Source organism: Leuciscus leuciscus (assembly GCF_965113295.1).
Source record: "Leuciscus leuciscus genome assembly, chromosome: 6".
In the NCBI taxonomy this organism is placed as follows: domain Eukaryota; kingdom Metazoa; phylum Chordata; class Actinopteri; order Cypriniformes; family Leuciscidae; genus Leuciscus; species Leuciscus leuciscus.
The window spans coordinates 22,279,640-22,304,418 of NC_138730.1; the positions used below are offsets into that span (position 1 = coordinate 22,279,640).

General features: G+C 38.3%; 4 protein-coding genes across 6 annotated transcripts; all 4 read right to left on the reverse strand.

Moving 5' to 3' along the window:
• Positions 1-1,191: 1,191 nt before the first annotated feature.
• Positions 1,192-2,760, reverse strand: LOC309500647 (putative G-protein coupled receptor 148). The gene is made up of 2 exons (XM_082172305.1): positions 2,502-2,760; positions 1,192-2,293 (listed from the first exon to the last, which is right to left on the reverse strand). Exons 1-2 carry the CDS (start codon positions 2,524-2,526, stop codon positions 1,248-1,250), a joined length of 1,071 nt encoding a protein of 356 aa, XP_082028431.1. The 5' UTR covers positions 2,527-2,760; the 3' UTR covers positions 1,192-1,247.
• A 100-nt stretch (positions 2,761-2,860) lies between these two features.
• On the reverse strand, positions 2,861-7,672 carry fbxo36b (F-box protein 36b). The gene is made up of 4 exons (XM_082172309.1): positions 7,563-7,672; positions 6,664-6,772; positions 6,358-6,530; positions 2,861-3,860 (listed from the first exon to the last, which is right to left on the reverse strand). The coding sequence occupies exons 1-4, from the start codon at positions 7,656-7,658 to the stop codon at positions 3,642-3,644; spliced, it is 597 nt and encodes a 198-aa protein (XP_082028435.1). The 5' UTR covers positions 7,659-7,672; the 3' UTR covers positions 2,861-3,641.
• Positions 7,673-8,905: 1,233 nt separating this feature from the next.
• On the reverse strand, positions 8,906-18,970 carry agfg1b (ArfGAP with FG repeats 1b). 2 transcript variants are annotated; one of them, XM_082172481.1, is made up of 12 exons: positions 18,646-18,970; positions 17,273-17,366; positions 17,078-17,193; positions 14,924-15,068; positions 14,637-14,793; positions 13,981-14,097; positions 12,588-12,729; positions 12,410-12,486; positions 12,238-12,333; positions 11,974-12,126; positions 11,640-11,713; positions 8,906-9,729 (listed from the first exon to the last, which is right to left on the reverse strand). In XM_082172481.1, exons 1-12 carry the CDS (start codon positions 18,810-18,812, stop codon positions 9,670-9,672), a joined length of 1,398 nt encoding a protein of 465 aa, XP_082028607.1. In that variant the 5' UTR covers positions 18,813-18,970; the 3' UTR covers positions 8,906-9,669. The 2 variants fall into 2 exon arrangements, with proteins under 2 accessions (XP_082028607.1, XP_082028608.1); XM_082172482.1 differs by lacking the exon at positions 13,981-14,097.
• A 1,099-nt stretch (positions 18,971-20,069) lies between these two features.
• On the reverse strand, positions 20,070-24,626 carry LOC309500771 (putative flap endonuclease 1 homolog). 2 transcript variants are annotated; one of them, XM_082172483.1, is made up of 11 exons: positions 24,470-24,626; positions 24,136-24,211; positions 23,829-23,931; positions 23,667-23,721; positions 23,069-23,130; positions 22,811-22,947; positions 22,598-22,658; positions 22,317-22,448; positions 20,652-20,797; positions 20,440-20,581; positions 20,070-20,359 (listed from the first exon to the last, which is right to left on the reverse strand). In XM_082172483.1, exons 1-11 carry the CDS (start codon positions 24,549-24,551, stop codon positions 20,306-20,308), a joined length of 1,050 nt encoding a protein of 349 aa, XP_082028609.1. In that variant the 5' UTR covers positions 24,552-24,626; the 3' UTR covers positions 20,070-20,305. The 2 variants fall into 2 exon arrangements, with proteins under 2 accessions (XP_082028609.1, XP_082028610.1); XM_082172484.1 differs by lacking the exon at positions 22,317-22,448.
• Between the last annotated feature and the right edge of the window lie 153 nt (positions 24,627-24,779).

The following is a 24,779-nucleotide window of genomic DNA, read 5'->3' on the forward strand; positions in this document are numbered from 1 at the left end:
CTTTAAATAGGGCAATATTTGAGGGAACAGCGGCATTTGGGTGTCTGAAACCATTGTGGACGTTATTGAGTGCACTTATTCAATCTCACATTCAATCCCACTTCTGGAACTGTGTTCTAGAAATAAATTTGATATTGATATGAGGGTAGGCAGGCATAGATTCAGAGGCATAAGGTACTGTAAGTATTACATACAACAATGATCAAATAAAAAAAAGCATTGACATTTACTTTTTACTTTTGATAAGTACTTTTAAAAACGAGTTCTTCCGTACTTTTACTTAAGTAAAAATCGGTCTTTACAACTTTTACTTGTACGGAGTAATATTTGACCAGTAGTATCTATACTTTCACTCAAGTAAGGAAGTTGTGTACTTTGTCCACCTCTGCTCCTGATGATGTCATCTATTCTGCAGATTTGCAAATGACAAGACTGCAAACTTACCTAAAGACAGACCAAAAAGAGGTTTGTTGGCTGATTCATTAATAGCCTTAATGAATCAGTGAAAAACAACACATTATATTCAGATGAATAAGTCAAATTATTTAGACAAAATGACACATTATGGCAAAAATAGATAACATTTCTCACAAAACCACCTATATTTGGCCATTCAAAGTCATATTCATGATTATGAAGTTCATAATGAAGTTTTCATATGACTAAAAAAAAACCTTCCTAGTGTCAACATGTATACTACATTGAAAGAAGACTTTTATGCTCACCAAGACATTTGATAAAACATAGTAAACATTCATATTGTGAAATATTATACAAATTTTAAATAACTTCCATTTTAATATATTTTAAAATGTAATTTCCTGTGATGACAGTTACTTAAGTGTCACATGAATCTTCAGAAATCATTTATTATCATTATCAATGATGAAAACGGTTGTGCTGCTTCAGATTTTTGTGGAAACCGTGATGCATTTTTTTTCAGTATTATTTGATGAATAGAAAGTTCAGAAGAACAGCATTTTTCGTAACAATGTAAGTCTTTGCTGCCACTTTTGATCAATTGAATGTGTCCTTGATGAATAAAATAGATAAAAATCTTACTGACCCCAAATGTTTGATATTGTTAAATTTTTTATTCTCTATCTGGGATTAAAAAAAGAGAGACAAACCCGGATAAATCAGTTCCCTATTCTGTGTTTTAAAATAGAGGAGCCACTGTCTCAAGGACTTTGAAAAGGCAATTATCTTTTAACACTGTCAAGATTCTGTTTCCGTTGTCCAACTTGTTACCCAGTTAACTCTATGAAGCCTGACCTCTCTTTCTCACCCTCACATTCTGTGATAATGGCAGATGGGGTGGCGGTGGCCATGCAGGTGGAGGTGTAAGTCTCAATACTGGCTCCGGTTTCTGCACTGGTCATTGTCCCAGTGCTGATGGTATCCATGCTGCCAATGTGCCTACAGCCACAACAGTTCCCCCAGAACAAAGGCATGAAATGTAGCACCTCCTTGTGGAGCTCCTTGCAGCGCAGGCCGAACACCACAGGGCTCAGTGACTGTGCAAAACTGAAGACGACAAAAATGGCCAGCGCCACAGGGAGCGTCTCCTGATGCCGGGAGATGATGATGATGGAGGGCAGGAGGTGCAGGCTTATCTGCAGGCTGTGGATGAGAATGGTGCGGCGGCCTTTACTGTTGGATCGCGTGAAATGGCCAGCACGAGTGCCTTCCAGGTAAATCGCCACATAGCTTACAATGATGAGCAGCACCAGCAATAATAGCAGTGCGAAAGCGCTGGCAATGCAAGCTGTGCCTTCCAAAGCTGTAGAGCACTCAGTATCCAGCCCGATTACGTGGTCCCACGGAGAGTGCGCACAGGCTAGGACAGTGAAGACTACTGGGTTGAGGAGGGCGAGAACGCAAGCCACCAGCATGACCCAGCGGTGGAAGCGCTGGACCAGAGTGGGGTAATGGAGTGGCATGCAAATAGACAGACAGGTGCTGACGGACATCAGCGTGAGGGTGATCATCAAACCTCGTGCCATCACCACCTGCAGGTCGAAGAGGATCCAACAAATGATTCGGGAAATAGGCCAACGCAGGCTGCGGAGACCGTGCACGGCTGCGCCCATGATGTTGAAGCCGGACACACAGACGCAGTGCTGACACAACAGGACGTAACGAGGGTTTTGGCGCAGTTCCTGGTTGTGCCGCACCGTTGCTATAATGAGGGAGGCGAAGAGACCAGTGACAGTGAAAGCTCCAAAGTGGACAGATGCTTTAACAGTCTCCAAAAGCCTATTGCTTTCTGCTAGACCGGAGCTAGTGAGCCCTCGGGAAAGAAAAAAATGACATGAAACTGTCAAATGGAGAATGAGAATATTAAGTCATTTAAAAAAACATTTCAGTTTCAGTTTCAGCAGGCTTTTTCTGGTGGGTCTAGTGGAGCAGATGCTCATGTTGTATTTAAGAAAACACTACAGAAATCAGACAAATACACATTTACGGACTACATGTGAAAAAACAAGAAGTCCACTCACCTGTTTGATCGCTGGTGTTGTTCATTTTTGGTCTTTCACTTGTTCAAGATTCACATCCAAGTAAATCACATTCAATCTCAGAATCACCTCCTGCCTCACTTAATCAGCTTTTTGGGATCAAAAATGAACAATTTTGCTTTACAGTAGCCTTTCCTGTGGTCTTTGTCAAGCTTGTTTTACAGATACAAATTGCTTGAGGGATTCTCACCTGCAGCCAGCGGTCTAGTCACAGCATCTCAGGTTTCTAACATCCCCCCCATGCAAGGTTTTTCCTGTGTTTGACACATGCCATGCAACAGTAATCTACTGAGCGTGCAAGAGGTGGGTTTTAACCACATGCTCATAAATAACTTGTCTCATTACCTCTAACATACGTTATTTAAAACGATGAACCAGATCTGAAATGATAATTTGGCACTTCTCCTGAGACTGAATATTTGAGATGTTATTGGTGTTGGCAGGTTTAACGAATTACCATGGTTGTAGTGCTATGGGTAAAAGGAATCCATGCAGCAAGAGCTGTGAAAATAATTGGATTGGAATTTGTTTTTCTTAAGAAACTGGGCTAAATAGTATTTTTATTCCAGTTTTTTTTTTTACTAAATAAAAATAAATGAAGATTAAGGGTGGAAAAATACCAGAAATATTTTATCATAGAAATGCAATATTTATTTTTAACGAACAAAACAAGACTGTTTTTGCAATAAAATAACATTCAAAATTTGTACATTTACGTTCCTCTTCACAAAAATTGGCACCTGAACAGGAAAATAATGTTGGGAGTTATCAGTTATGTCTGTAAAGAAAACTCACATGCTGGTCAAATCTCTTAGGATATGCATTAAAATAAAATAACTCCAAATAATGTAATAATCATGCCAGAAAATTAGTGATTATGATTTTGTCTTACAAGTTGTGAAATGTAAAGTAAATTAGTTTTTTGTTTTTGCCTCAAAACTGGTCTTTGGCTCTTCTAGACTTTTTAGATTTGAGCAAATGTAACAGTCTGCCAGACGTACACAAACATTAACGTGCCAAGCCAACTATTTTCAACAGTGAAACTTCCATGCATAAAACAAGTAAAAATGGTGTTCTGAGAAAGAAAGTCTTTATCAGACTTTGAATAGGGTCAGAAGCCATTTACTCAAAAGGAACAGAGGAGGAACTTGGCTCGTTTTGATCATCACAGGACTGATTCTCCTTCTGCTTCCGGCGGCTAATCTGCATCTGCAGCTGCAGCTTGTTAGTGAAGAAAATTGTCCTCCAGCCAACCTCCTTAGCTAAAGCTTCCACTGTTGGAGTCACAGTGTCACAATGCTTCCTTACTGTCTGCTCCCAGAACTCCTCGGAGTTACAAAGCTGAAGGGGGGGAAAAAAAACAGAAAGCACATACACTTCAATGTAACCATTTAACCAGAGCTGGGTAGAGTACATACAAATTATAATCGTTTACTAATTACAAATTACATGACAAAAACTGTCAAATGTAATCCAATACATTACATATTTAGGTAATATAATCCGACTACTTTTGGATTACTTTTAGATTACTTTTGACCTAACTTGTTCATCACATTGATTTAAGTAGAATAATATTGTACCATATTGATATTAAAATACAAAGAAAAAGAAAAAATATTCCATTCTTTGTTATCAACAACATGAAGTGCCTTAAATATTATATTATGTCAGGTTTTCCAGACTGGGGTTCATGATGAAACTGCAGGGGATCCTGTGTTTAAAGGGTTAGTTCACCCAAAAATGAAAATTCTGTCAGTAATTACTCACCCGCAAAAAAACGAACAAAAATAACGACTTTATTCCACTATTCATTTCCTTCTCTCTGGGCCTCGAGTTATTTCACGTAGTGTTTTAACGCAGCGCGTCAGTGTTGTACGTCACCACGTAGGCTCACTATTGGCTGACGCGGGTCATGTGTGTGATGCGTGTGACGTACAACACAGACGCGCTGCGTTAAAACACTACGTGAAATAACTCGAGGCCCAGAGAGAAGGAAATGAATAGTGGAATAAAGTCGTTATTTTTGTTCGTTTTTTTGCATACAAAAAGTATTCTCGTCGCTTTATAAACTTAAAGGGATAGTTCACTTTGAAATTAATTTTTGGTATGTTTTAGCTTACCTCAAGGGCATCCAAGATGTAGGTGTCTTTTTTTCCGCAGTAGTTTCAATTTTGATATTTTTAGGTCAAACCGTTCTTGTCTGTCAGTCATATAATGCAGGTCTATGGTCACGGTCTCAAAACACAAGCACAGAGTCCAAATTAAAACAATTCCCCGTCGTCCAAATTAAACAATTCCCCATCGTAAGTACACATTGATGGCCTAAGACACGAAACGAGCGGTTTGTGTGAGAAAACGAACAGTATTTATATCGTTTTTACCTCTTATACGCAGACATGTCCGAGTGATCTGATCTGACGTGTACGCAGACTGGTGCATAGATATATAAACACTAGATGTCGCCTTGTCTACGGCAGTTCATTGGAACGAATGTCTTTAAGGCGATATCTAGTGTATATATCTATGCACCAGTCTGCGTACACGTCAGATCAGATCACTCGGACATGTCTGCGTATAAGAGGTAAAAACGATATAAATACTGTTCGTTTTCTCACACAAACCGCTCGTTTCGTGTCTTAGGCCATCAATGTGTACTTACGATGGGGAATTGTTTAATTTGGACGACGGGGAATTGTTTTAATTTGGACTCTGTGCTTGTGTTTTGAGACCGTGACCATAGACCTGCATTATATGACTGACAGACAAGAACGGTTTGACCTAAAAATATCAAAATTGAAACTACTGCGGAAAAAAAGACACCTACATCTTGGATGCCCTTGAGGTAAGCTAAAACATACCAAAAATTAATTTCAAAGTGAACTATCCCTTTAAGATTGAGCCACTGGAGTCACTTGGACTATATTAACGATCTCTTTAATAACTTTTCTGGGCCAGCAAGTTTCAGTCCCTTAGAAGCCTATGGAGGAGTGAGATAGCTCTCAGATTTAATAAAAAATATCTTAATTTGTGTTCCGAAGATGAACAAATGTCTTACGGGGTTGGAACAACATGAGGGTGAGTAATTACTGACAGAATTTTCTTTTTTGGGTGAACTAACCCTTTAATGAAAAGCTATTAACTAATTAAATCATTATTTTTTTTATTAAAATAAATGATAAAAAAATAAAACACTACTAAAAAAGATAAAAAGATTATTTAATTTATTTGCCTGCATGTCATGCAATGAAATTAAATGTAAATGTGAATTTGTTGAAAGACAAAAACCTTCCAAAGACATTAATACATGGTTAAATAACTCACTGAATCTGAGCGATAATTCAAATAATAATGAATGTGTGAATCAAGAGTTCCAAGAGTGGGTAATTCCACAAACCTGGAAGACCTTCTGAACGTATACAAGCAGTAGGAGTTTTTAGAAAGGAACATTTAAAAGATAAAAAAAGAAGTAGTATAGGGAGAATCAATGAATTATGAATATCTGACTTCCATTGTTAGAATAACAAGTAATCAATAAAAAAGTAACTGTAGTCTGATTTTTTTTTTTTTTTTTTACGTAATATAATTTAATTACAAGTAATTAATTTTTGGAATCTGATTACGCAATCCAGATTACATGTAATCAGTTACTACACAGCACTGCATTTAACATACAAACAGCAATTTAAAATGTATAATTAATTTAAGACATTCTACAAACATTTTATGTGAAATATTTTGTTTAAAAAGTGTGCTTGAGCTATGTTATTTCAAATGAAAGCCACTTGGTTTGGTTCTATGACTCTTTGAAACGCAATGGGATTTCAATAGGCCTTACCTCTTTAAATTTACGGCAGGTGCGTGAAAGACCTGAAATGTCTTCAAGGTCTAGATGTGCCATGATGGTGAAAAGCAAAGCGTTGGGGAGACGGACAATGTAATCATAGTGGCCTTGGCATAAGTTTTTGGAGTACTGCAGGATGCGAGGACCAAATACCATGGCAACGTGACCTGGATGAGATAGACCAGGTTGTTCATTGAATAAGGCTACAGTAAAAGACTTTACACACTTTATTTGAAATGTAAAAAAAAGTGTATGTCTGGAATAGTAAGCAAGCACAAAGTAAGTTGCTGAATAACTTACTTTGCAGACGGCTGTCTTCTAAGAAGTCTTCATGTGATTCTCTCAGTTGTCCTGGTGTTGTGCTCCTGCTGCCTGATCTCAAAGAAATCTTCCACCAGCTCCAAACAACCTGTAGTGAAGGATGTTCATAATTATCATAAATAATAGTCTACAGTAAAACTGAGACAAAAACCTCAATTTTTTTATTTTCAGATGCACAGCGGCTTTTAATCAGGCAAACAGTTCTTCAGAGCTACTTTAATGATCATCTCCAGAGTGATGTTATAAAATCTTGAGTAGTAACCAAAAGGTTCTTGATCTAGTTAAATAGACTACTAGCCTATATTTTCTTTTACACTTCAGTGTGATCATTAGAGCTAGTTTAGCTTGTTAACTGTGAGTGTCAACTATCCAGGTAGCAGGACACTTGGCACGCTTTTTTATAATCACATATTTTAGTAATCACCATAATTTAGGTAGGCCTTTAAAATATTAAACACTCAAAATTCATTTGAAATTGGGCATGGTGCTATCATGATGGAAACTACTTTAAAACTTTCTCAATTTTTGTTAACGTTATATCAACTTCAAATTTGGAACACAACTTGGTTAGACATATGGCTTTGATTTTAGAGTCCAAATTATTTAGTAAAATATGTATTTTATTTTGTATAAAATAAAAATGTTCATTTCAGTACATTTGACCTGATGAAGACACAAATGTGTTCATTTCTTAACCAATTTGTTTCCAGCGGTAACATTTGTGTAAAATTTGGCGTTGCGTTTGGAGGAGGATCTAACGTTAGATGAAGAGAAGAGATAACTTAAACAAACAAATAGTAGACTTTTGGTCATAAAGCTGCTCCAAGAATATAACGCATTGGTGTTAACAGTAAAAAATAAAAAAAACTCGCACAAACCTCAGTCGGTGTAATTGCAAAGTGGAAATAGTCCTTCATAGGTGCAGGACCTTGCCCACTGAGCTCAAACAGAGTTTCTCCCAGCAAGCTCGCCATTCCCAGATATGGTTGTCGCGTTACCAGGACAACAGAGACTCCGACGCACACAGTCTGCGTCATAAGAGTGATTTCACACTCATCATCGCCATATTTTTCTTGCACATTAGATATCTGGCTGCTCCTACTAAATGGACGCATTTCTCTTTATTAGATGAATATTCGTGTTTTCACGTAAACCGCGCCACTCTATACTGCAGTGTAGCGCGCAAAAGAGAAACAGGTTGAGTCTAAATGGTCTAAATCTGTCCATCATTCTAAAACATTACTGTAACGTTATATGTTTCAGTAGTTATGAGTTGTGCTCATCGGCCACGTCTCTACTTACCAGATACGTGCACTTTCTTTTATTTGCAAATTTATCACAAATCAGTTTCGGCTGTCACTAATGGAGCATTTAGTGCTAGTGTAACTTAGATGCGAAAAATGAAAGCATTGTAGCATGTGGCTGCTGCAACATTAATTGTGAAAAATTAAGGGGTCTGACAAATGTATGAATCCATCAATAAACAAAACATTAACAGTTCGACAGAACTCGTCTGTTGTGACGAAAAATATAACGGATGATGGAGGTTATTTTATTTTATTTAGAAATGATAAACCTTTGATCAGTAATATTCTAATTAGATAAATGCGGTAAATAAAACTGTTCTAAAGAACATGTAATGTCTATTCATGCAAGAAAAAACAGGTGTCACTCACACAGCCTGTGCATGTTAATTTGGTTTAGTTATTTCAGGTTTATTTGCTCCAATAGTTATGATGAATCCGTTTGTTCATCATTATACTTTTTTTCTCTTTCTTCGCTATTATATTATTTACATGTTACTACTTTCTTACACTCTTAAACATACGGGCCCCAAAAATATTTTTTGTTGTTGCTGTGATTCCAGAGACCCATTTTGGATTCCCAAAAGATCCTTTCAGTGTACAGTTCTTAAAAGAACCAATTTTCTTAGTGTGAAGAAAGTTTTAATAATGGAAATATTTTTTTTTCCAAAAGAACCGTACTAAACAGTTCTTTATGGAACCATCAATGCCACCAAATAACCTTTATTTTAAAGAGTGTCTAAGACAGTATGTGTAGTGCTGGGTTGGGAGATAATATTCTAAAAACTTGACTACAAAAAAACAAATGGATTAATTTCCTCAAATTATTCATACGTGCTCACAATCAATAATTGAGAACTAAAACCTCTAGCTTTGCTCAATGAAGTGTAAAAAAACACACCACACACAGGCGCATGTAACACAGTAGTTAAAAATCATTTAATATTTTATACATATATTTATATATGTACACATTAACTTGTATTCCTTTAATGGTAACTTTTGATGTGGTCAAAAATCCATCGACGGAGAACACCGCAGGTCAGACCTGCCAATTTCCCAAGGTGCTCCCCGAGGGGAGATCATAGAAAGGCGTACTCTACCACTTATACATCTACTCGGCCCGTTTGTGCTGTAGACACCTGCTTTATCTTGTGCTGAGCTCCTCTGCCTTTACAATAGGTGTCAGGTTTTAATCCAAACCATGTTTTCTTACCTCCTTGAGGCAATTAGAGGCGTCTATTCCTCCGACTGAACGAAAACATTTCTGCTAGAGCAGGTGCTAAGGACAAACTGAAGTTGTTTGTACAGCTAATCACAGCATCCCTAGACACCATTGTGTTCTGCTGTTTTCATCAGTTTCTCTTTGTGAATAACATGTTTTTAAAAGGATTACAAATGCTGATATGCACAAGGAGCTTACTTTCTAGGCATAAAACATTACTTATTGAGCTGAAGGCATAAATGAGGTGGGACAATCGTGGATTTTTGTCCAGAACACACCGGTGGGGTGGGGAAGACCATCACCTGCGTATCCACAGCTCTTTCTCTAGAAATGTCAAAGACTCAGTGCAGTAAATACAAAACCTGAATACTTTCAGATTCTTGAAGACAATGTTTTAGAGCATTGGTGACGCGGAATGTGTGCATGATGCAGCTGAAATGTGATGGAAAAAGCGCTTTAGAGAAAGGGGTTTGTGGAGGAACCTCCTGTTGGGTACGGTCCCGCCGGGCCTCCACCCTGAAGAGAAAACAAACGTAAGCATTATTCTAATGGTTTGATTCATAATTTCTGCCATCCAGCAACAACATTGCAGATTTAGGAGCACATTATATCAAGTTAATTCTACTTCAAATGATGATGATAATTGTGGATGAGAAGACTTGAGAACAGATTACTCATGTTTAATGCAGTGTCATTTGAATGGTGTCAACTAAAAACCCTGAGTGAGAACCAAGTTGCTTCTTTTTTGTTAATCTATGTAAGGTAAGGGAATTAATGATGTAGATCACTCTCTAAATAAAACTCACCAGCATCACATAAAACTCAGAGACAATCATGATGATCCACATCAATAAATTGCAGTACAGCGTCTAACATTTAATTTTATAACATAAAATATTTAATTTAATAACCTTTCATTTTTTTTTCTGAGGGGGGTGGGATCGGTGACATGCCTAAATATGCCTTAATACATGCCTAAACAAACCCAATTAAGGTAGAAAACTCTTGATTCTGAATCAATTACACCAAATAAACTAGATGTAAATTCTAAATTGTTCTAAGTAAACAATGGGTCTCATTCACTAACTATGCGTATGCATGATTCGTGATTGAAATGTAGGAACAACTGAAAAAACTCATACACAAATCATCGTGTTAAGATGGAATTTTATACATATTTCAATAAATATATTTCATCATTACAGTAAAAGAGCAAGAAAAGGTGCTTGAGCTGTTTCCCCTGCATAAAGATGCAGATTCGCATATGTACAGCTGGTTAATCAGAGGTCTAAATCTGGGTCTGTATTAAAGGTGTTTTTTGGTTTTGTTTTAACTTGTTTTGAGGATGGCACACTTGCCGTTACTTGAGGATTTTGCTGCGCGTGCTCTCAGCCTCTCTTTAGACAGCGTCATGTTTACTGAGAGAGAAGAAAGGAAAGCGTGTGCGGAAAGCCCTTATATGGACATGGTTACGTGATCGCTCATTTAAAATTCTCCAAATTCATTAACGTTCCAACAAGGTTAAGAACAAATCCATGTGTGTAATATTAGGCAAAACTTTCTGTGAGAAGTTCTCGTGTGCATATAAATACGAAATGAAATTAGCTGATTTTTCAACATGTGACGTAATTTCCACTGAAACGGGAAGATAAACAGCTCCTCCCCTTTTTAAAAATATCTAATAGCATTTCGTTCATATCACAGTTCAGCCAGAGCCGCTGAACTCGGCAAAGCCGCGTTTGACAGCTTATTGCAGCATATGACAGCCAGTCTGATAGATTCCCCTTTTAGATTTAATATGAAACGGTTACTAAAGCATAACGGTGAACATAATCACGCTGAGGACATGTTGTTTGAAAAGTGTGTAATTGATGTTAGTTCGAGTGATACTAACGCAATACTTCATTTTCCCCAATGGAAAGCATATTTAAACTGTCTGAATCGTTCCCTATCCCCTACATAGTGCATTATGTGCCATTCACCATATAGAAGTGACTGATTTCAGCTGCAGCTTCATGTAGGGGGCGGGACACTTCAGATTCTAGAGAGCATTTGATTGGACAGAAAATCTGAAGGGCAGGGTGATGTCATCAAAATCGTTGATCAATATTGGCGTAAGTGAGAGTCTGTAAATTTTGAACGCTTCTATCTTCTAAAAGCAAATGTTGTCATTGGAGCACACTAGCTTATAAATAACCTTAAGGCTAACATATTCATACTAAAAGCCCCCCCCAAAAAACTTACATTTTGATTTCATGGGGACTTTAATTTGGAATGGACAGTAGGAAATCAAGCAGCTTTGTCATAATTAAAGCAGAAACACCAGAGGGAGCCTTCAAGTCAGATTGAAAACCACTTCTTTAAAGCAATAAATAAAGAATATCCTTCATACTTAATATTTACTTCATAGCAACTGGCTTGCTTACCATGAATGGGTTGCTGGAGACCTGTTGCCCATAGTTGCCCATAGGTTTGGCCTGTCCGTAGGCTGGAAACCCCCCTGAGGAGGACCATACAAGAAGAAAGGCCATGGAGCTGGTGTGTTACATTAAAGACTGAACTCAACACTAAAGCACTGAACCTGCTACTCCAACACATGCAACACCAAAACTCACATCAAAGCAGGAAAAGCAAAAAGAGTTGATGCTTAATACAATACAAACACAGCCTTTCTCATGAGTATGCATAAAAGAAAGGCATAAGCCACTGGGGGTTTGGGCCACCTCGCACTCACGAAAACACAAATATAGTCTCACATACCATTGGGCTGTTGGTGGTAGGCTGCAGGTGGGGGAAAGGGACCTTGGCCAGGGAATTGCTGCTGGAAGGTCCCACTAAAACTGGTTGGCAGGCAGAAACTGGTTGCGTTCCCAAAGCCAGCTGGCATGCTCATGGAGCCAGTGCCAAATGAGGCTAAAGTAAATAAAAGGAGACCAGAGGAGGAGTAGCATGTTTCATCTGCTCATTCCTTGAATGGACACACACATAACGAGCATGCTGATCTCGACCAAAGCGAGGTTTTACCTGAGGCGGCTGCTCTCCCATTGGTTTGGAATGGATTTGTAGACATGGGCTCCTGAACCATTCCAGCAGCCACGAATGGGTTTGTGGAGGGAGCAGCTGCACGATCAAAAGTCTCGAGTCAGTTTAAAAGACTTACATGTTAAAACTTACTTAAACGAATCTTAAAATCCACCTGCAAAACCCTGTTGCATGTTGGGTACTCCTGGCTGAGCTGGAGGTGCAGCAGCTCCTGGGACACCTCCATACACACTTTGGTAGTGCATTAACACACAAAAACATGTACATGAACAGACTAAAAGCAAGGTGGACTGTGCAGAGAATTTACGGTCAGTAATGCAGTGATCTCTCACCCTTGTGAGCTCCCACTGGTAACGGTGGAACTGAGGACACTGTCAAGCTCAGCTAGGGCCGCGTAACGGTCCCCTCTCGATAAACTGCTCAGAGGCGGGGCAGGGGCCACATTGGGTAGTGGAGGAATGGACATGTCTCTTCCTGAATCGCATAAAGGTAGAGCTTAAATTTATACTCAGACTTATTGTATTAATTCAATTCAATTGATTTATAAAGCACAACTAAAAACAACTGCGGTTGACCAATGTGCTGTACAAGAGGACACAAGTAACAAACATAACCATGAAATGCATTCAGGCAATGGACAAACAGAGCATAAAAGAGTAAGGTATCAAACCACAGAATGTAAGCCTGGTGAAATAGGGTCATATAAACATGGGTCATGTAGGGGAAGTTCTGATTTGAATTGAGAGGCTGTTCCAAAGTTTTGGAGGGGCTGCGGTTTTTGGAAGAACTAAGTCTCTGTTTACACCTGGTATTAAGATGTGTTTTGGTCGATCGGATCACAAGTAGAAGAGGGAGACACATACCCGTTTACACCTGGTGTTTTAATCTGTCTCTTTTGCCCACTTTCAACCACTTCAATCCTGATTTCTTCGAGGGGAGGGTGTCTTTTTCAGACCTTTCGATCAAATGGATAAAATAAGCTTCAAACTAAACTCTCCATCAGACCAAGTTTGAATCCCGTGTGGCTGGTGAGCTTCTCATAATGTTTACACATTAGGTCAGTAGACGGTCTTTTGTGGCTGAACGCATTCGACCACATGAACTACGAAAGCAATCCGGTCAAATGCGTTTTCGACTACCTCTGGAAGTGGTTGAAAGTGGACAAGCTCAAAACATTTTACACCCAGTTTACTCCTGTATTTAGCGTCGTCCACTTGTGGTCCGATCGACCAAAACACATCTTTATACCAGGTGTAAACAGGGCCTAAAAGCCTCTGATTGTCAGACCTAAGAGCTTGCACTGGGTGATGATCTATCCACAGTTCAGAGAGAAATGAGGGTGCTAAACCGTTCATGTTCTTACATATGTACTCTTTGTATTCATGTTGGTTCCATCCATTTTCAAGAAAAATTTAAATGACCCTAAAAACTTCAAGTAAAACACATTTTCCTTACACCTAGAATACAATGTTGTTATTGTTAACTAGTGGTTTTCTTTTCAATATTTTTTTTATTTTCTTTTTAAATAAATTAAAAGATGCGGATGACAAAATAAGTGTGATTTCTTTTACCCATTATCTTCCTTAAATGACTGGTACAGTTCTGTTAAAGTAAGCCAGCAGCAACATAGGTGATATTTAGCCAATAACATTCTGTAACAACCATGACAGGAAATAGAAATACACGTGAATATAATGCACAATAGATGGGGGCAGGGTGTGGTACCTGTGTGGGGTTGTTGAAGGGAAGGCTTTGAGGGGGGTGATGTGCCAAAATGTGACGGTCCACTGGCGTTTCCAAAGGAATCAAAATTGGCAAACTCTGTAGTGGAATTATTTTGTGCTATAGATAGCACAGGTTGAACAAAATGAACAGGACTCATGAGGAAAATTAAAGTGACAGTCTGAAATCATGGTTCTGACAAAAATGTAGGCAAGCAAAAGCAAAACACTGAGCTGACTGACTTCATTCACAAATGGTTGTAGAGTAGGGTAGTTGAAATGACATTTAAAGGGATTGTTCATCCAAAAATTTTAATTCTGTCCTCATTTTCTGACCTCATGTAGCATTTGATCTGTTTTTATTCATATAATGAAAGTCAGTGGGGTCCAAAACAACATTGGATTCCCACAAACATACTTAAATAAATTATATGTAGTCTAAAGAAAGTCAGACAGGTTTGAAACAAATTGAAAGTGAGAAAACTAATTTTCACTTTTTTTTTTATTTTGGGTGTACTGTCCCTTTAAATAAATGACTGTAAAGCTACAAGACGATTAGTAGTGACAAAACAATTAAAGGAACTTTCGACCGGCATCTAAATTACTATTTTCTTATACATAAATTAGGGCTGTCAATCTATTAAAAATCTTAGTGGTTACCTGAGGGCCTGTTAAAATGTGCAAAATTAGCAAAGTTTGAGGAGCTGGCCGTTTGAGTTTGAGGGGCAGCAAAAATATCTCCACCCAAGTCAGAGAGGAGGTCAAACTTCTTCTCCTGGCCTGCAGACTGGGCCTGAGCACGACTGGTCACTGGGGACTGAGACAGAAACGTGGGGAAGGCATGAAGAGAAAAGCAGGGCATAACCTGATTCCACGGAGAAGAAATGACTGTTCTGTGGTTCCGAATGAAAGTACAAGTGTGTGGGTGGTTGTGTGTAGTTAGTTACCTGGTTAGACGGAGTCTTGGTAAGATGCAGGGTTTTGAGGGGCTGGGGAAGAACCTCTGGGGTGCTACTGGTACTGCTAGCAGATGAACCAGATATTGAGGCCTGCACAGAAGCTATCACCCTGGCTTGTTCTGGGGGAACATACCTGCAAATGACGGTGGCACAATGATAAAGCTGTTAATTTGTAGGTCAACCCGGAAGGCTAATTTGCGGTTTTTGATTTAGTAGTTTAAAAAAAGTCTGTGCATGATTAACATGACAGGGCTTTGTTCTACAACATAATTTACACAGTCATACATCACCCTTCAAAACTTTGGGGTAGGTGAGATGTTTTAATGTTTTTGAAAGAAGTCTATTATGCTGCACTTATTTGAGGACTACTCTTAGACTGAAATCCACCATTCAAAAATCCCATTAGAAACACCTGAGGGAACTCATGGCCTGACAATGCTGCCAATTCTTTTTTTTTTTTATGGAATATTGCAGTATATTGCTACCCTGGTAAACCAGAGTTCTCGCTAGAGCACAAGTTGAATTTGCTCAGCGAGTTACTCTGGTGTCGAGCAATGGAGCTCATTAAATATGCCCCTCGATCTGAGCTGCACCAATCACAGCGGGTTATCTGATATAGGCGGGCCAGAGGCGAGCTAAACAGATGACGACAGCGCTGTGACGTCGAAGTCATTAGTAAACATTGCAAGATGCCTATGGATGAACACTAGTTGTTTGAAACGGCTTTGGCCGCTACAATGAACGAGTTAGACTTGGCTTTTTCTCTAAAAGAGCAATCGTTCCTTTGCAAGAAGGACGTTTTTGCTGTTTTGCCGACCGGATACGGTAAGAGTGTTATCCAATTGCGTGCAGTGAGATTTTCAAATGCATGCTTGGTGCCGCCCCTCGAGCTGGCCGATTTTCATTAGTCGACACCAGACCATTAATCTTTTAGATTTAGGTCTGGATTTCCAGGCTAGTATATTGCAGTATTTAGTATAAATGATTTATCCGTCCACATCATTATTATTTTTAATTATGTGCCCTCATAATCTTTAGTCAAAATAACTTCCCCTCTCTCTTGCAGCGTCATCTCTTCTCTTCTCTGATGATGTGTTTACTGGTGTGAGGGCGGGACAACCTGTCACTCACATGACATCACAGCAAGAGCAAACCACAATCATCCAATCAATTCCTGATGGACAAAATCAGGTTCTGTTCTACATTTTTTCTTGTTCAAGAAGCCGTTTCACTTGGATATACTTCAGAATAGGGAAAAAAAGACTAATCGCAACTTCCGCTTCATGCCAAATTTAAAGAAGAGGTTCTCAGAGTGGGGGGATTGGAGGAACTGTTGGTAAGATTTTATTATGCTCACCAAAGGCTGTATTTACTTGACCAAAAATACAGAAAAAATTTATATTGTGAAATATTATTACAATTTCAAATAACAGTTTTTTATTTGAATATATTTTAAAATGTAGTTTATTCCTGTGATGTCAAAGCTGAACTTTCAGCATCATTACTCCAGTCTTCAGTGTCACATGATCCTTAAGAAGTCATTCTAAGACGCTTATTTGGTCTTATTATTATCATCATCAATGCTGAAAACAGTTTATTGTGGAAACCATCATATATATATTTTTTTTTCAGGATTCTTTGGATGAATAATGAATAGAAAGATGAAGCATTTATTTGAAATAGAAATCTTTTGTAACATTATAAAAAGTCTTTACTGTCACTTTTGATCAATTTAATGTACCCTTAAAAGTATTACTTTCTTTCAAACCACCAAACAAAGAAACTTTTGAATGGTAGTGTATATGCTATGGGTAAGAATTATTTTATTTACAGTATGCAAATTCATACACTGTAAATCAATAACTGCGCAGGAAGATTTCTTTTTGCTGAGACAGGACAGAATAGATTTAGTATTTTAGTGTGATTTCCTGATTCCACCGATGAGATTTCCATCAGAATTTACTGAAGAACCTCTGTATGAAAATGAACAGCTTTATTGCACTACAATAGCAATAATGCTACCTGAAATGCATGATCTCAAAAGCATTTGGCACATAAGACATGTGTACAAAGCAAAAAACAACAGGCTACACAGAAACACGTGTCACAAAAGGAGGATGGATCTGACCAGAGACTCCTTACCATCTTTTCTTCTCATATTTCTCCTGAAGAAACTCTTTGACTTTCTGAGGTTCACGGAAATCTGGGATCACAGAGCTCTTGTCATCATACAACCCCAGCCAGATGTGTTTGCAGACCTGAGCACACAAAAAAGAGAGAATATTTAGAGGAGCCTCAGTATGTGCATAGACTGTAATGTGTTAAAGCGTATTGTACCTCATTGCTGTGTTTTTGTAAGAACTCGATTTCCTGTTGGGTGAAAGTTGTCATAGAAATGGACTTCACTCTGTGTGGAGGGTTGATGCCTCGTCTGGGATACAAATCAAATGACAAACATCATAGATTGGTCACTGCAGAGACAAGACTAAACTCTGAGAAGTTGTCGATCCCTAATTATGGCAGTCGTACATTATTAGTGGTGCTTATATTTGTTATTCCTCTGGATAAAAAGTATTTACACTATAAGCACATATGATACCTCAATTTATGGAATTTGAAGAAAAATTTTCTATGACTTTTCTAAATGATCATATTTCGATTTTTGCCGGCAGATTAAAAAATGAATGATTAATTATTACAATTATTAATATTAAAATGTAAAATAATTGTTATACATTTTAATCATTATAATTGACTCAAGGCAGTGTACTTGCACTGTTCAGACCCCTGCGGCTCTGTTTGGGGCTCCTGTCATATTCAGTCATATTTCAGAGGCGTTGCTTTTGACTTAGAACCTTAAATTGAGACCCCATGTGGAGTCCCACAGCCCTCTGGGGGCCCCCGGAGGCCCATGTGGAGCCCCTGTCATATTTAGTCGTATTTCGGCACCATAATGTCATAACGACACTGACGTCAAGGGTGGCGCTTTTGACTTAGAACCTTAAATTGAGGCCCCATGTCGAGTCCCACAGCTCTTTGGGGGCACCCCGAGGCTCGAGCACCTGTCATATTTAGTCATTTTGATTCCTGGCACCAGAATGTCATAAAGACATTGATATCAGGGGTGGTTCTTTTGACTTAGTACTGTAAATCTAGGTTCCAGTGTGGAGCCCCAAAGCCCTCTGGTGGTCACTGTTGGCCCCTGTCATTACTCTGCACCAAAATGTCATAGAGACATCATCTTACCAGGCAATGAACTGAGACCCCATGTGCACTACCTGAGGCCCAAATCTCAGCACCACAACATCATACCATCATTTTCACTAGTGGCATTTTCTGCAAGTTGAATACCACTTATCAGTGTATCTAGTTATGAAAATATTTTACGCATAAGCAGCTGTAATGTTTAAACATGGGTGTGTCACACATTGACACAGTACTTTATGAACACACACACAATGTTAGCCAAATGGCACAAACGTCACACCGTCTAATTTGAAACGGATCGTGAAGTTCGGCTGTTCTGGCCCTGAATCTATTTTTGTGAAAGCTGATGTTATGATGATGTTAGAGACAGCTGGGACACATTCTGCAGATGATCTCTCAGATGGGAGGGGTTGTTAGGCGTCTGCCCATACAGACTCTGGAGGAAAAAACAACAAGTTCGTTCACCATCTGTGTGAATGTGAAGGGCCTCGTTATAAACTTACAGTATTCCGGAACAGGTGGTGCACACAAACGAGCCCACTGTCATGTTGGCGTAGGTCGGGCCGCGCTGATCGCAATCAAAGCATTTCCTATTAGGAGGCAGGCTGGTCATCTCCCGAAGCATCTTCAAGTGTTTCTCCTCCTGTTTTCGCTTGGCACTCGCCGCCATCACGAAATAATAAAGCTGTGGAGTCTAGGGCAGGTGGAGCTGGAGGTTATGGATGAATCTAGTGCATAAACACACCCGGCAGCGCTGGAAAATCGTTCCACATAGGACAGCCAGGAATAGCCATAAACGTCCTTTTCTTCACTGGACTGATGTGGAGCGCTACAGGCTATAGATGTCAATGCTGCCATCTACTGCACTGGAGAGAAACGCCTCTACTGTATGGAACATGGTCAAAAACGAGTGAGTGTTAAATGTTAAATGAGTGTATGAATATTTAATTGTGAACGAGAGCCTTACACCCTGATGTCCACATTCATGTTCCACGGTATTTACATCATGGCACTCGCTAAGGGGTCAGACATGTGTTTCTTAGAGAACGAAGAAAATATGTTCTATACTTTGTGTTAATATTTGTTCATATTTTTTACTTTAATATTAGACAACTATTTTGTATTTTCAGCCTACAGTATTTAAGATCATTTATTCAGGTTTTTTTTTCTTTTTTTTCCGTTCATATACAAAGTACCATTCCGACGAAGGGAAAAAATAAATAAAATTAAAAGACCACCAGAGGGTTAAATAACACACAATGAAACGTCATAGGAACAGAAAACCATGTTATTGTGTAACTATGGTATCCTGACCAAAAACTTTGTGCACTTGTAATATCATGGTGCTTTCTTATGTATTATGGCACTGAATGATTCCCATATTCATACATCATGGTATGTACAGAATATGGTATCCCTAGGTACTTTAAAGATTACCATGGTATTGCAAAGCTAAAAAAAAAAACATGACATTACCAAGTTACCATGTCCAAAAAACATGATATTAGCTTGGTACTTTGTAGTTTTTAGATGGATCATATACAACTACAAAGCACAAACACACACACACTCTCTCTCTCTCACATACACACACACACTGATTTTTATACTGTACAAACTATCTCTACCCATAAACCTACCCTTCACAGAAAACTTTTTCATTTTTTGTTTTCCCTCATGGGGACCCAAAAAATATTGCAATCTTTGTGGGGACATTTTGTCCCCATAATGGATTTACCAGGACACACACACACACACACACACACACACACACACACACACACACACACACACACACACACACACACACACACACACACACACACACACATTACTATATGTATCTATAGGCAAAAAGATATTTAACCACATTAAACACAAGCTACACTAGCATCGTATAATAATATATCATAAAGCACAGTATACATTTAGAAATAAAATTAGGTTTACTGTAATTTAATACAGGCTCCCAAACATAAAAGTTACAAGCATTATTTAAAAACTTTAAAATCTTGGCACTTGTTTTACATTATTTTGCCATTTGAACATAATAAAATACAAAAATATCTAAAACAGATCGATGCCTTTATACTTTTAACTCTTCTGTCCACATGATGGTTTGATCAATGCTTTAAGATCCAAGATTGAAAATGGTCCGTCTTATTACATTTTTGATTGTTTTCTCCCACTGGATCCTCCCACAGCTGCAGATTCAGCCTAGATAAAGAAGTCAAGACTGTTTGTTACAATGTTCAAGCAATCAATCGATTTACAATACTTCTAAACTGATATCTAACCTTTCTCTTTCGTGTTGCAGGGAAATAATCTTCAAGTCGTGACTGTCTAGTTAGGCCCATTTTCTCATCCACCTCCCTCTGCTTCCTTCTCTTAGAGAGAGACTCGCGAAACTTCCTCATGCGTCCCCGCACCCTTTCCTCCCTTAAAAGAGTGAATAGGGTCACATACCCAAATCTCAGATACTATTAAACATCAGAACATAGAGACATACTTCAAAGGCTTCTCCTTGCACAGGAACTGCACCAAACCCTCTTCATCAGGCTCACTCCAGGCCAGAACAGGGTCGTCAATTTGTGGCGTTTCAAAAAACAGCTTCCGGGCGTCCTTGTACTGCCAGTTTGGAGGGATAGGGTGTGTCTGTAAGAATTGACAGCCAAAGTCGCCTTTATTTTTGGTTTACGAAAAACAGCAGCCTGAACATTCTGCTTTACATTTTTTGTTTTCCACAGATAATTGAAAATCATATTGTAGAAAGCAAATTAGGGGGAATAAGTCATGACAAAATGATCAGAACGCTGCCTTCTAGTGGGATCAGCTTTAAAGTCACCATGGAATCATAATGGACAATTCTTATTTTTTAAGGAAAGGTGCAGTGTATATTATAGATGATTTATGAATGCAGTTTTTAAACTCAGTCTTTACTCGAAAACATTTATTTCCCTACCCCCTTGCACTTACATCTCTTCATTAATGACATGAGCACAATAATACTGACGACAATGATCCAATAATTTCCAGATGGACAAAATCCCTCTCCTACACTTCTTCTTGTTCAAGAAGCCATTTCACTCAGATATACATTATAATAGGCATAAGAGGAGCATGTGTAAGGCTGGCCACGCTCAAACCACTAGGATCAGTTTTCTCCATAGAAATAATAATAGCATATTGGCGAAACAGAATTTGGTGTTTGTACTCTTCAGAAGGTCAAAGGTTAAACTATAGAATTCAAAAGGGTGTCCTTTTTTTAACATGACTGTATCTGTTGATTTCTTGAACGCAGTTAGAATCCACTCACTGCTCAAAACGCCAGAGTTTATGTAATGCACGCTCGCAAATCCAACACACGTTGAATGACAGGGAACACATGGTATCATTTCTTTTCGATCGAATGCAATGATTGAACGAACATTTGATGGTCCTACGCCTTCCACAGATTATATATAAAAACATTTAGACCGCTTAACATAGTGATTGCTATCAGGATATGAGGAGACTTTCAACCACCATAACAAAAAAATTGTCTGTAGCTAATCACCTATTGAAGCTTTAACTTTTAACAAACAAAGTGTAGACATTATGTAGGCTAATAAATAAGAGATTGATTGTGCAGTTAGCTTCATTGATTATAGCGGAACCTTATGAGATGAATTGAGATGAGTGACAGCTTTTTAGAGATGCTCTTTGCGTGTTGATATGTCAAATCACACATTACAGTATGTTTGCTTTTCTGTTTAAATTATAGTGGTTTGCGAATGTAAAGGTTTTCTGTCGCTTCATAACATTCAGGTTGAACCTCTGTAGTCACGTGGACTATTTTAACGATGTCTTTATTACCTTTCTGGGCCTTGAAAGTTGGAATAACATTGCAGTCTATAAGGGGTCAGAAAGCTCTCGGATTTCATCAATATCTTCATTTGTGTTCTGAAGATGAATGAAGGTCTTACGGGTTTGAGAGCGAGTATTTAATGACAGAATTTGAAACTATTTCATGACTTTCTATTTAAATGTGTTTTTGAGGAGGAAGCGCATCTAGTTGGTTTACCCTCCGCCTATGATAACAGGGAAGAAAAGACGATCCCAATTTCCATTTCATGTCGACTTTAGCAGGGCTTGATTTATTTGGTTAATACGATTTTTTTTTCCAAACAAGTACCTTTCTGTTGACATGTTCCATCACACCCTCTATTGTATGATGTTGTTTAATAAGCTTCAATGCCCGACTCGGCCCAAGACCTCCAATCTTATCACAATAGTCACAGCCCAGCAAGATACACAGGTCAACAAACTAGGAAAGAGACACAGAAAGATAAATCAAACAAACACACTTATGGTGTAAAAAGTCCTGTTCTTTTGGATATTTTCTACAAATGCCTTACCATAAAAGAAAAAAAGAAAGGTAAATCAATCAATGATCAGAAATTCTGAATGTTTTACCTGTTCATATGTCAGCTGTAGAGCATTCAATAGCTTTGGTAAGGAGTACTCTGTCACCTCACTGTGAGAGAAATGATTTAAGGACAAAACCATGATAGCTATTGCTGTATGTCTTTCTACAGAAGTGTTGAAATGCCTTATTGTACAATGTAACATTGAATGTTCTCCAAAATCTATAATCAGAGTGGGGAATTAATTTGACTTTAATCTCACCTGTCTTTCTTTGCATTGAGCTGTCGGAGAAGAACAGTCCCTCCAAATGCCAGTGTGTCCATGTCCTCTGAGGCTACAGAATTAACTGTGCCACTTTTGACCAGGTGGGCACACAGTGCCTCTGCTTCACCTGGAGCCTGACATTCAAAGTCATGTCACAAGAAGTCAAACAGGAACCCCTCAAATTCATATGATTGAGTAGTTATTTGTATAACGCTAACTAAATTAAATAGGAAACAAAAGAAAAAAAGAAAATACCTGGATACACGGCACACCCATGAGCTTTAGGAGACGTAGGCACTCTTGTTTAAAGTTGGACCCTAAAAAAGTGCAAAACAATGTGCATAAATATCATAGTTACCAGCAAATTGGGAATAGTGATGAGTAGAAACAACATGAAACTATACAATATATATTTATAAGACTTTAAGATATATTAAGAATGTTTTCTATTTCAAATAAATGCTGTTATTTTGAGCTTCCTGTTCATCAGAAAATCCTGAAAAAATGTATAAGTTTCCACAAAAACATTTAGCAGCACAACTGTTTTCAACATTTATAATAATAATAAGAAATGTTTCTTAAGGAACCAAATCATCATATTAGAATGACTTCTGAAGGAGCATGTGACACTGAAGACTGGTGTAATGATGCTGAAAATTCAGCTTTGACATCACAGGAATGAAATAAAAAATAATAATTTATAAAAAAGTTATTTTAAATTCTAATCATATTTCACAATATTACTGCTTTTATTGTATTTTGGATCAAATAAACGCAGCCTCGGTGACCATTCTTTCAAAAGAGACTTATTGACCCCGAACTTTTAAACCGTAATGTTTACATCGCCACACACCTGTGTTGGGGCTCTGCGAGCTGTTATAGCCAGTGATTTGAGCTCTTTTCTCCAGCTAGAGAAATTAAAATATATGGCATATTATTAAACACTGTAACTGCATTATATAATTATTATATGTATGTAATTATTAAATAATTGTATTAGAACGCATCTTCTCACCACGGCTCTCTTTTGACTGGGCGGTCTGCCATCAAGTACAAAGACAGGCTTGATGTCATGCTCCAGGAAAGTAAGAGTGCGGTAAAACAAGCCTGTGAGAGGGCTGCAACATCAGATGTTCATATTTGTAAGATAAACACACACACACACACACACACACACACACACACACACACACACACACACACACACACACACACACACACACACACACACACACACACACAACACATATATGATAGAAGATCACAAGATTTACAAAAGAGAACAGACAATTCATTTTTCATCAATTCATTTTTATTCAAACCTTAGCTTCAGATGGCTGGGGAGAGCTGTGCGAAACTGATTCACCACAATAGATGTATCTAGTGCGATAATCTTCCCTGGATCACAGAGACATGACAGTTGTTACAGATTTTAGGCAAACATAACAGAACAAAAAGATTTTTGAGTAGATGACAACTAACGTTAACTCTGAAGTGTACATTCGAGACACATTTTTCGGCCTGTCAACTGCTTTTCTTACGGTTTTCTCTTCTTTATACATGACATTACATTATTGTATAGCCTATTATTTTTTTTACTACGGTTTCCCCAATAAGCTTTTCTGTTACATTTTAACTGTAATGCATTGATCTTACCCGAATAATCACCGATCTCTTTGTTGCGCATAGACGCTGGAGCGTCAAAATGAATTAAATGCGCTAACTTTGTAATCCCCATTTTAAATTAAAAATGGTAGGACAGATGTTATTGTCCTTCGTTCATCACACAGCTTCATTTCCGCATGGTCGCAGTGCTCACGTGGTTGCCATGGTAACATAGCGCTGATAGGCCACTACTGCTTGACGTCACCAACTCGTTTCGCGACCATAGAAGTATGTACATAGAATTCTCATCAGCGGCTGTTTCTATATGGAATAAAAAAGACTGGCAAAAATCAAAACTACA

Bases quoted from the DNA above. Each gene is read 5' to 3' on its own strand.
- LOC309500647 (XM_082172305.1), bottom strand. From the start codon at position 2,526: ATGAACAACACCAGCGATCAAACAG. The intron at 2,294-2,501 runs GTGAGTGGACTT...TTCTTTCCCGAG, and splicing joins CAACACCAGCGATCAAACAG to GGCTCACTAGCTCCGGTCTA.
- fbxo36b (XM_082172309.1), bottom strand. From the start codon at position 7,658: ATGGCGAGCTTGCTGGGAGAAACTCTGTTTGAGCTCAGTGGGCAAGGT. The intron at 6,531-6,663 runs GTAAGTTATTCA...TATCTCATCCAG, and splicing joins AGAAGACAGCCGTCTGCAAA to GTCACGTTGCCATGGTATTT. The intron at 3,861-6,357 runs GTAAGGCCTATT...CCCCCCCTTCAG, and splicing joins CCTGCCGTAAATTTAAAGAG to CTTTGTAACTCCGAGGAGTT.
- agfg1b (XM_082172481.1), bottom strand. From the start codon at position 18,812: ATGGCGGCGAGTGCCAAGCGAAAACAGGAGGAGAAACACTTGAAGATG. The intron at 12,334-12,409 runs GTGGATTTTAAG...TTGATCGTGCAG, and splicing joins CATGCAACAGGGTTTTGCAG to CTGCTCCCTCCACAAACCCA. The intron at 9,730-11,639 runs GTAAGCAAGCCA...TTTTCTCTTCAG, and splicing joins TCTCCAGCAACCCATTCATG to GGTGGAGGCCCGGCGGGACC.
- LOC309500771 (XM_082172483.1), bottom strand. From the start codon at position 24,551: ATGGGGATTACAAAGTTAGCGCATTTAATTCATTTTGACGCTCCAGCG. The intron at 22,449-22,597 runs GTAAAACATTCA...TCTCTTTCCTAG, and splicing joins TACAGCTGACATATGAACAG to TTTGTTGACCTGTGTATCTT. The intron at 20,582-20,651 runs GTATGTCTCTAT...CACTCTTTTAAG, and splicing joins TGCAAGGAGAAGCCTTTGAA to GGAGGAAAGGGTGCGGGGAC.